The sequence below is a fragment of the Manis javanica genome, chromosome 8 (genome assembly GCF_040802235.1).
Source record: "Manis javanica isolate MJ-LG chromosome 8, MJ_LKY, whole genome shotgun sequence".
In the NCBI taxonomy this organism is placed as follows: Eukaryota; Metazoa; Chordata; class Mammalia; order Pholidota; family Manidae; genus Manis; species Manis javanica.
In genome coordinates, this window is record NC_133163.1 from 124,103,167 (window position 1) to 124,115,374 (window position 12,208).

A 12,208-nucleotide genomic window follows, 5' to 3' on the forward strand; every position below is an offset into this window, starting at 1 on the left:
AATCTGTATTATCTTTTGTGTGTGTGTATGTGTGTTGAAGAAGTGTGGTGAGAGAAGACATCCATTACTTGTTGCAGATCTTGGGGAAATGATTCAGTCTTGCACCATTAAGTATATGTTAGCTGTAGTTTTTTGTAAACTTTTTTATTTAAATGAAGTTGATTAAGTTCCCCTCTATTTAGTTTAATGAGAGTTTTTGTTAGGAGTATATGTTGGATTTTGTGAAATGCTTTCTGCCTTGATACAGTCACATGATTTTTCTTGTTTAGCCTGTTGACAGTGGTAGATCACATTGTTTCCTTTTTGAATCTTGAACTAGATTTGCATACCTGAAATTAATTCCACTGGGTTACGGGTTATAATTCATTTTATGCATTGCTGGATTTTATATGCTATTTGAAGATTTTTACATCTAAGTTCATGAGAAATACTGGCATTTAACTTTATTTTTATGTACTCTCTGTGTGTTTTTGTATCAGTGTAATACTAGCCTTATAACTTGGGAAATTTACCTTTTCCCTCCATTTTCTGGAATAGTTTGTGTAAAATTGGTGTTAAGCCTTTAAAAAAATGTTAATAGAATTTGTCAGAGAAGCTATCTGGGCCTGGATATTCCTTTTTTGGAAGCTTTTCAAGTACAAATTCAATTTCTTTAATAATCATGACTATTCAGTTAGTCCATTCCATATTGGTTGGGTTTTGGTACTTTGTGGCTTTTGCAGAATTGGTGCATTCAAGTTTATTTTGTAGCTTGGACTATGGTCTGTCATGTTGAATGTTTTGTAGGCATTTGAAAAAAAATTTACTGTTGTTGAATCGACTTTTCTATATATGCTGTTACATCCTGTTGGTTGATTGTGTTGTTCAGGTCTTCTATATATGTGCTGATTTTCTGTCTAAATAGTTCTGTCAGTTCCTGAGAGGGATTTAGAAGTCCCCAGCTGTAATTGTGGATTCTTTCCTTTTTTTTTCTGCCTTATCAGTTTTTCCTCTGTGTATCTTGAGTTTCTGTTGTTTTCAAGTCTGTTCTATCTGATATTAATAAATCCATTCCTGCTTTTCTTATTAGCGTTTGCATGAAATAATGTTTTCTATTCTTTTACTTTGAACCTACCTATGTCCTTGTATTTAAATGGGTTTCTTATAGATAATATACAGTTTAATTATATTTTAAATATTCAGTGCTAGTCTCTATCATTTGTTACATTTAGATAATTTATGTTTTAAGGTAATTATTTATATGTTAGGGCATAAGTTTGTCAATGTATTATTTTTCTGTTGCCTTTGGTTCTCATTCCATTGTTTCTCTCTTCTTGCTTTCTTGTGGGTAACAAACATGTTTTATGATTCTATTCTGATTCATTGATAGTGTTTTGGAGAATATTGATTTGTATAGTTTTCTTAGTTGTTGCCCTAGGTATTGCATTTTACATATCGAAGTTGTGGTAGTCTACTGATTTTGGTGATTATCATTGTGAATGAAATAATTGAAACCTTCTAGTTGGTTCCCTTTATTCTTTCTACTTTTTAAATTTAATTGTCTTAATTATATTGAGCCCTACATCAAATGGTGTTATAATTTTTTATTTCACTGTCAAATACAATGCAAGGAATTCATGAGAAGGATAGTTTATGTTTACCTCTATTTTTACCCATTTCAGTGTTCTTTCCATTTTGATTTTTTAAACCACCTTCTGTTACTATTTCATTTCTCTTTAGGAGAACTTCCTTTAGTCATTCTGTAAGTGCAAGTTTATTATTCTCTTAATTTTTTCCTTTGTCTGAGGATGCTATTATTTACCATTCATTCCTGGTAGACATTTTCACTGTATATAGAATTAAGATTAATAGTTATTTCAGTCCTTGAAAAATATACTGCTTCCTCCTGTCCTCTAATTCTTCAGATGAAAAATCTGCTGTCATTAGAATTGATACGCTATGAATAATTCACCTTTTTCTCTATGACTACTGTCAGGAGCTTTACTTTGTTTTTTAGAGGTTTAATTGTGATGTGTCATAGCATGGATTTTTTGAATTTCTAAGTTTCTTGAATCTGTTGTTTTAAACTGTCTTTTACTAGGTTTGGGAAGTTTTCAGCCAATCTTTCTTCAGTCAGTCCTGCACTCTGTTCTTCCTCTGGGACTATCATGACACAAATGTTACTTCTTTTGTTACTGTCCTTCAGGTCCCTGAGACTATGTTCTTGGTCGCTGTGACAACTTCCTAGCAAAACTGGGGCACCACCTTTCACTACCTACTTGGTCTCTACTGGTGGCACGGGATTCTCTCTCCTCTAGGCATGATTGACACCAGGGACGGGCAAAATGAAGGGAGGACTGATTTGCACCAGCTTCTTGTTACAGGGTGGGGTGAAAGCTGAGCTCCCTGTTGGCCCATGCTGACATGACAAGGAGAGGGGGAACCAAGCCAATAAATCTGCCTTCCCCCACTTTGTTCTGCCATTGATGCTGGTGTTTTGGAAGCACAGCTCTCTATAGGGATCTACTGACACTAGGGGAGTGGGGGAACAGAAAATTTATCCTATGTGTCCTTGATGCTGAATGGAGGTGGAGGCTGTGCTCACCATTGGGCCCTGCTGGCACTGGGCCCGAGGGAGAACCAGTGTCTGTCACTTCTGACCCACACTGCTTCATTCAATCTGATGGATGCTCAGGGCGTACGGAGGTTCAGCTTCCCACTGGGCCACACTGACACCAGGGGTAGGAGAAAGTGGAGTGCTTCAGTAACCCCAGTTCCTACTGCCTTGTTTGGTCTTGTTTATATCAGCTGGAGCTGGCTCGGCTCCCCATTTGACTTTGCTGACACTACTTTGGTGCGGGACTGGGATCACCATCTGCTTCTGCTAGGTGGGGAATGGAAGTTCAGCTTTTGCTTACCCCTGTTGACACCATGGGGAGTGAGGTTTCCACTGATGCAGAATTGAATGAATTTTGCCAAAAGGATTTTCTGCTTTGTTAGGCCACCCTTTGCCCCGTCCTTTGGCTCAGGAAACAGGTTTTGCTGATGCCTGTTTTGCTTATGCTTGTTGGTCCTTCTGTGTTGGAGGCTGTTAATTACAGTGTCCTTTCAGGAATATATAGGAAGCAATAAGAAAACCCAGAGAACTGCTGTACTTTTCCAATCCCAGGGTCCCTAGGCAGTTTGCATACTTCTTTCCCTCTCTTAAAAATAGTTGTGTGATTATTTTGTGTGTTTTGTCCAGAGTTTCTAGTTGTAAGAAGGAAGACCTGGAAATGAGGATGGGGCCACTTTATCTTGGTCAGAACTGGAAGTCTTCATATTAATTTTGAAAGACATTTTGAAACAGTGGAAGATTCTTACTATTTTAGACTATTTTGCTGTATGACTTTAGTCACATGCCCTCAGTTTCCTTGTATGTGTGGGGAAATATTGGACAAGATCTTCTACAGTTCCTTCAGTGAACATTCTATAAACTTGTCATTATTGAAATAGATTTTAAAAGGTCAGTGTGTTATTAGTCCTGGAATAGAGGAAAGAACTTGGACTTCTGAGCTAAATCTATGTTTGGATTCTGAAAGATGGGGAGGCACCAGTTTTTACATCATGTTTGGGGCACCTGAACCAATTTGCCTGGCTTTGCATCCTGGCTTTGCCCTCACTAGCTATGCGGCTTTGGGCAGATTACTTTACCTCTCTCTGTCTCAGTTTTCTCATTGATAAAATGGGGATGATGATACTGATCTTACAGGGTCGTTGTGAAGATTGCAGGAGTTACATATAAAGCTCCTAGAACGGTGCTGGCACATAGTATATGCTATAGAAATGTTTATTTTTACTTTCTGACTGTGTACCTATCACACGGTGTAGTTTCAAGATAGATATTCTACACACACATACACACAGTACACCTCGCACCATAAAATTAGTTTCATGTTTGTGTATTAGGTATATTTAATGGGAATTAGATTGGAAATGTTTTTTATAGGTTTTTGAAAATTTTTATCATCTAAAGAAATCTTGATTTATGTTCTTCTCTCAATTGCATAGACTGGAAAGATGCTGAAGGATGGGAGACTGTTCAGAGAGGAAGACCTGTTCGTTCACGGTCAACAGCAGTGTTGCCAAAAGTTTCAGTAGCAACAGAAACAGTAAGGTCGAAGGATGATAGCAATAAAGAAAATGTACATCTTTTACCTGACGAAAGCATACGGAAAGGTGAATTCGTTGGAGGCGGACCTTCTAATACTGTACGATCTCTACCCAAAGGCTCACCACACTCCTGTGACCGCCCTCTTGCTGAAAGAGCTCAGGTAGCCCACTCTGAAAATCCTTGTACTGCCTTTTTATCAGGGATATGTATATGCTGGAATATCTTATTTTCTACTAAGTTTAACAGTTTTGTTGTGAAACACTTCATATCTACAGAAAAGTTGCAAGGACAGAACTGTGAGCTCTCTTACACCCTTTACCTAGGTTCGCAGTTTAATGTTCTGCCACATCTTTTCTCTATTTACATGTCATACACACATACTGTATGCTGAACATTTGAGAGTGCTGTTCAAACATAACCATTCATCTTTATACTATAGCTATGCATCTCCAAAGAATAGAGAAACCTTTCACATAACCACATTATAATGATAAAATCAAGGAATTTGACATTTATATAATATTATTATCTAATTTCTAGTCCATATTCACAGTTTTCCAGTCACCCCAAATATGTCTTCACAGAATTTTTCCCTTGACTCAGGAACCAATCTAGATTCACACATTGCATTTGACTTTGTTTCTTTAATATTTCACCAGGGACAGTTACCTAGTCTGTATTTGTGTTTTCTGACATTAATATTTTTGAAGGCTACATAGTAGGTTTTTTGTTTTTTTTTTGATAGAATGTCCTTCTGTTTGTTTGGTCAGTATTCAGTTTAGCTTATGCATTTTTGACAGAAATAAAGTGTCCTCTGTGTCACATCTGGAGGAATATGATATCCATTTGCCCCAGTTTGTGGGTAACTTTACTTGCTTTAAAGTGTTGTCCTCTTGCTTCATTTGGAAGGTTATTAAAAATGGTGATGACTCATAAATGTCAACATGAGAAACTTCTTTGTGGATATGTCTCCCCGGGCAAGGGAAGCAAAAGCAAAAATGAACAAGTGGGACTGCATCAGACTCAAAAGCCTCTGTACAGCAAAGGAGACCATCAACAAAACAAAAAGACAATCTACAGTGCGGGAGAATATATTTGTAAATGACATATCCAATAAGGGTCTAATATCCAAAATATATAAAGAACTCGTATAACTCAACACCAAAAAAACAAATAATCTGGTAAAAATTGGGCAGGGTATCTGAATAGACATTTTTCCAGAGAAAACATACACCAGGCCAGCAGACACATGAAAAGATGCTCCAAATTGCTGATCACCAGAAAAATGCACATCAAAAGCACAATGAGGTATCACTTCACACCAGTCAGAATGGCTACTATTCAAAAGACAGTAAATAATAAGTGTTGTTGAGGATGTGAAGAAAAGGAACCCTCCTATACTGTTGGTAGGAGTGTAAACTGGCCCAGACACTGTGGAAAATAATACGAAGTTCCTCAAAAAACTAAAACTAAAAATACCATATAAGCCAGCAATTCCACTTCTGGGAATTTACCTGAAGAAAACAAAATCTCTTGATTCAAAAAGATACATGCATGCCTATGTTCATTGCAGCATTATTTATAAAAGCAAAGATACAGCAGCAACCCAAATGCTCTTTGATAGACGAGTGGATAAAGAAGATGTGGTACATATACACAGTAGAATATTAGCCACAAAAAAGAATGAAATCTTGCCATTTGCAACAACATGGAGGTACCTAAGGAGTATTATGCTAAAATAAGCCAAGCAGAGAAAGACCAATACCATATGATTTCACTTATATTTGGAATCTAAAAAAACCAGTCATCAACCAAATAAAGAAATATACCCATACATATGGATAACAGGCTGTTGGTTACCATAGGGAGTTGGATGAGAGATGGGTGAAATAGGTAAAGGGAATAAAAAGGTACAAACTGCAAATTGTAAAATAGGTTAGTTATAGGAATAGAAGTACAACATAAAGATTATCACCAATGTTATTGTAGTATCTCGGTTAGGTAATGGGGAACTACACTTATATGTCAAGCATCTAGTAATGTATATAATTATTGAGTCACTATGTTCTACATCTGAAACCAATATAATATTGTGTATCAACTTTATTTCCATAAAAAAATTTTCAATGGTGATGAAAGTAAGGATCGTTTTAAACTTGTTCTACATTCACTTCTTGCTCTTAGTATACAGTAGCTTGCTAATATTTAATATAATTCTTTAATATTCCCAATTCTGTTAATCCACTTGAAGTTTACTTATTTGATGAAAGAATGCATTTTAAATGTATGTGTTTACATAAAGATTCATATTTAGTTATATAATTTTATTAGAAATAATTGATGAAATATGAGATTATTTGATGTGATACAGGGGCTAAGTAAAAACTGTAAAATAACTAATATTTTTCAGTCTAGTATCTGATTTTCAAAATTCTCTCCTTTAACCTGCAGGATATTTATTTTTATTGGTAACTGTACTCAACTTTTCATGTTTTCCTTCTTAATGATGATAATGGCTCTTAACCCTACACTGTTTCTGATGCTCTGTGACTTTTCAGTGTATGTATCTTTTATGTCCACATGACATAGTAACTCCTTATAGGTATTATCTCATGCTGCCTTTTAATTTCTTATAATATGGAGCAGAATCCTTGAACACATGGAAAGTAATCAATGTATATTTGTTGGATACACTTTGAATAACTTTTTAATGTAGGTAAACTTGAAGAAATACACTTTTTGTATCACTTAACATTTAGCATTTGTGTTAATGTGTATTTTAGGTATAAAATTTGGCAGTATAAAAAATTATGTTTTTGTATAATGAATAAACTTACATGATTTTGGGATTTCAGGAATAATCCACACATAGAACTTTTGATTAATCAAACTATTGCTAAAGCAGATCAGTATAAAAGTTCATTGATGATGGTGGCTAAGCTAGTACCATTTTTGTTTTCTCCACTGTCTTTCAAAAAATGGAAGGCAGCTCTGCTCACCACTATACCACCAATGCACACTTTGTCTTTCAAAAAATGGAATTAACACATGTACATATTTTTTCAACATTAATTTGTAGTGTAGCTTTGATTTTATTACATAAATGATATTGATCTTTTAATATACATGGCTGACTATATTGTAAACATCAGTAATGCTAATATAAATATTGCCAAGATTATAAACCATGGTGACTGATATATATATATTGTTGATAACAGTATAAACAGTGTGATACAATTTAAATAATTCTTAAGCTAAAATCAACACTTTAGGACACTTTTAAGTTCTGACCAATGGTAGAATTGTTAACGTAGTTTATAAGACTTGGCCAAGTTTATTATTTCTATAAATAATTAATCAAACTGGAGGTTTTATGGCCACTGCAATGTTTATCTAATGTTTATTTAAGTAGTGATGTGAGTGAGTTTTAAATTTACAATTTAAAATTTTAGTTCTTCTCTTGGAGCTCATATTCTGAGTATAACTGGAAACCACAGCTCCATTCTTTCTGTAGTCTGATGGGAAGGATAATGAGGCTTGTTTCTATAAACTGAACTAGAAAATTTTTAAAAAACAAATATGTATTTTACTAGTGTTGTATTTGTTCTAGGTTTTTTCTTATATTTCTTTTGGAATATGTGTTAAATATTCCTAAAGAGGAATGGGGAGAATATTGAAGTCTAAAAAATAGGAATTGCATAATGAGCTGTATCTTCAGATATACTGTGCTTTTTAACGGTGTATTTCTCTTCTAAATCTGAGAAGTGGTGTTATGTACCTGTGGTCTTTGTGATAGATACTTCGAGGTTGTGTTAGTATTATCTAAAGAGAGAAAGTTTCATATTTTTGAGTAAAATGGCTTCAAAGTATATATTTTGGTGAAAAGTGCTTTCATTTGATATTAGACAGTCTGTGCAAAAAACATGTAAATGCTTTTAGTTATTTGAATATAAGACAAAGTATTGTATTCATGACTACATCTCTTGTGAGGCTTGAAAAGTACTTATCAAGAATCAGCCTAATTACTAAAATAAAATGTAACTATATTTATATTGCTTAATTTCTTGTAGCATTTCAGACAGTGTCCTATATATAGTAGGTGTGCAAATAAAATCTGTGGTTGCTTAATGGTCTCTCTTTTGGCTTACTCCTGAGACATAGAAAAAAAATGATGAGTGAGTTGTCTGCCAGCCAGTTAATCACTGCTACGAAGTTGATAGGTTAAGCATAATCAGTTTTTCTAGAGTGGAGTTGTTGGTGAGTGTTTTTTACTTTATCTCTGATTTATTTTGTGAAATGTTTTGTCAGCTCACAGTGAGTACGCTGGATGGTGTCAAGAACTCTGGGAGTAGTTTCTTCAAAGACAATTCTGAGCAAACTTCTGAAATACCTGCTGTTCACATTGATACAGAGTGTGTTTCGATTACTCAGCAAGTTAACACACCTCCTTCGCAAACAAATGAAGACATGTTTTTAGCAGAGAAAGCAAGGATAGAAAATGAAATGGACCCTTCAGATATTTCAAATGTGAGTGCTGCTAACTTGGTAAGAACTATTTATCAGAATTTAAATAAATATATTAAAGAGGGATGAACCCCAATACAATAATAATAAATTGCATTGTGTATTATTTTATGATTTATAAGGCATTTTATATATATTATTTTAGCATTTTTGTACTTACAGCAACCTTGTGATATAGTTAAGATACTTCTTTTAGAAACAGCAAATGAGACTGTGAACATTAAATAACTTGCTTAGTCATTCAGTTGGTATGTGATCGATCCAATGTTCTCTAGTCTAGCATTAAAAAACTAAATCGATAACAATGAAGCATTCCATGCTACATCTAGTATACTGATGAGCAGTGGTGCCTACTGAACTTGATTTTAAAAATTCCCTTAGCAGAGTACTTTAGACAACCACTATCATTTGCTTGGAGTTGGTCTTTAGATGAATTTATTTACCATTGCTTATTGCAGAGTCTTTAAAAATGTATTGACTTGGAATTATTTATAGGTTTATGACTTTCGATGACTCCTTACTTCTGCTCGTGTCTATTTTCCACTGTAGTATTACTAGATCTGTGGGTAATCCAAAATACATCGTGCTAGCTTTAAGAAAGTAGTTTTCAAAAGAAGCAGGCATATATAAAAACATCTTAAGAATAATTACTCAAAATTTGTTTTATTATTTTATCTATTATTTTTATTTTTATTAAGGTATCACTGATATACACTCTTATGAAGGTTTCACACAAAAACATTGTGGTTACTACACTCACCCATATTATTAAGTCCCTCCACACCCCATTGAACTCACTGTGCCTCAGTGTAGTAACGTGCCACAGAGTCACTACTTCTCTTTGTGCTACACTGTCTTCCATGTGATCCCCTCCCCACACCAACCTCCTCTCTCCCTCACCTTTGATAACCACTAGTCCCTTCTTGGAGTCTGTGAGTCTGCTGCTGTTTTGTTCCTTCAGTTTTGCTTCGTTGTTAAACTCCAAAAATTAGGGAAGTCATTTGGTACTTGTCTTTCTCTGCCTGTCTTATTTCACTGAGCATAATACCCTCTAGCTCCATCCATGTTGTTGCAAATGGTAGGATTTGTTTTCTTCTTATGGCTGAATAGTATTCCAGTGTGTATATGTACCACCTCTTCTTTATCCGTTCATCTACTGATGGACACTTAGGTTGCTTCCATATCTTGGCTATTGTAAATAGTGCTGCGATAAACATATGTGTACTTATGTCTTTTTGAATCAGGGATCTTGTTTTCTTTGGGTAAATTCCTAGGAGTGGAATTCCTGGGTCAAATGGTATTTCTATTTTTAGTTTTTTGAGGAACCTCCATATTTCTTTCCACATTGGTTGCACCAACTTACATTCCCACCAGCAGTGTAGGAGGGTTCCCCTTTCTCCATATCCTTGCCAGCATTTGTTGTTCCTAGTCTTTTTAATGTTGGCCAACCTAACTGGTGTGAGGTGATACCTCACTGTGGTTTTAATTTGCATTTCCCTGATAATTAGCCATGTGGAGCATCTTTTCATGTGCCTGTTAGCCATCTGAATTTTTTTGTTGGAGAAGTGTCTGTTCATATCCTCCACCCATTTTTTAATTGGGTTATTTGCTTTTTGGGTGTTGAGGCATGTGAGTTCTTTTGTAATTTTGGAAGTTAATCCATGTCAAATATATCATTTATGAATAAATTCTTCCATACTGTAGGAGGCCTTTTTGTTGTACTGATGGTGTCCTTTGCTGTACAGAAGCTTTTTAGTTTGATGTAGTCCCATTTGTTCATTTTTCCTTTAGTTTCCCTTGCCCGAGGAGACGCGTTTCAGGAAAAAGTTGTTCCTGTTTATATTCAAGAGATTTTTGCCTATATTTTTTTCTAAGAGTTTTATGGTTTCATGACTTACATTCAGGTCTTTCATCCATTTTGAGTTTACTTTTCTGTATGGAGTTAGACAGTAATCCAGTTTCATTCTCTTACATGTAGCTGTCCACTTTTGCCAACACCAGTTGTTGAAGAGGCTGTCATTTCCCCATTGTATATCCATGGCTCCTTTATCATATATTAATTAACCATATATGCTTGGGTTAATATCCGGGCTCTCAATTCTGTTCCATTGGTCAGTGGGTCTGTTCTTGTGCCATTACCAAATTGTCTTGATTACTGTGGCTTTGTAGTAGAGCTTGAAGTCGGGGAGTGTAATCACTAGAGCTTTCTTCTTCTTTCTGAGGATTGCTTTGGCTTTATCGGGTCTTTTGTGGTACCATGTGAATTTTAGAACTATTTGCTCTAGTTCATTGAAAAATGCCATTGTAATTTTGATAGGGATTGCATTGAATCTGTAGATTGCTTTAGGCAGGATGGCCATTTTGACAATATTAATTCTTCCTAATCATGAGCATGGGATGTATTTCCATTTAGTGGTGTCTTCTCTAATTTCTCTGATGAGTGTCTTATAGTTTTAATGGTATAGGTCTTTTACCTGTTTTGTTAGGTTTTATCCTAGATATTTTATTCTTTTTGATGCAATTGTGAATGGAATTCTTTTCCTAATTTCTGCTAGTTCATAGTTAATGTATAGGAAATCAACATATTTCTGCATATTAATTTTGTATCCTGAAACTTTTCTGAATTCAGATATTAGTTCTAGTAGTTTTAGTGTGGATTCTTTAGGGTTTTTTATGTGCTATATCATGATATCTGCAAACAGTGACAGTTTGACTTCTTCCTTACCAGTCTGGATGCCTTTTATTTCTTTGTTTTATCTAATTGCTGTGGCTAGGACCTCCAGTACTTTGTTAAATAAAAGTGGTGAGAGTGGGCATCCTTGTCTTGTTCCCGATCTTAAAGGAAAGCTTTCAGCTTCTCACTGTTAATATGTTGGCTTTTGGTTTGTCATATATGGCCTATGTTATTTTGAGGTACTTGCCCTCTCTACCCATTTTGTTGTGAGTTTTAATCATGAATGGATGTTGAATTTTACCAAGTGCTTTTCAGCATCTATAAAGATGATCATGTGGTTTTTGTCCTTCGTCTTGTTGATGTAGTGGATGATTTTGATGGATTTTCGAATGTTGTACTATCCTTGCATCCCTGGAATAAATCCTACTTGATCATGATGGATGAACTTTTTGATATATCTTTGAATTTGATTTGCTAATATTTTATTGAGTATTTTTACATGTATGTTTATGAGAGATATTGATCTGTAATTTTCTTTTTTTGTGATCTTTGTCTGGTTTTGGTACTAGAGTGATGCTGGCTGCATGGAATGAGTTTGGAAGTATTCCCTCCTACTTTTTTGAATACTTTCAAGAGGATGGGTATTAGGTCTTCACTAAATGTTTGATAAAATTCAGTCATGAAGCCATGTGGCCCAGGGATTTTGTTCTTAGGTAGTTTTTTGGTTAGCAGTTCAATTTCATTGCTGGTAATTGGTCTGTTCAGATTTTGTTTCTTCCATAGTCAGTCTTGGAAGGTTGTATTTTTTAGGAAGTTGGCCATTTCTTCTAGATTATCCAGTTTGTTAGCATATAATTTTTCATAGTATTCTCTCA

At 35.0% G+C, this 12,208-nt stretch overlaps 1 protein-coding gene across 6 annotated transcripts in view; it reads left to right on the forward strand.

Moving 5' to 3' along the window:
* Positions 1-12,208, forward strand: part of SCAPER (S-phase cyclin A associated protein in the ER) — a 539,256-nt gene that overhangs the window by 116,074 nt on the left and 410,974 nt on the right. For 5 of the 6 annotated variants that reach the window (XM_073212228.1, XM_073212229.1, XM_073212230.1 and 2 more), the window contains exons 9-10: positions 4,030-4,292; positions 8,444-8,680. In XM_073212228.1, the coding sequence (XP_073068329.1) occupies positions 4,030-4,292; positions 8,444-8,680 (500 nt within the window). The remainder of the gene's footprint in view (positions 1-4,029; positions 4,293-8,443; positions 8,681-12,208) is intronic. The other variant, XM_073212227.1, reaches the window with a different exon arrangement.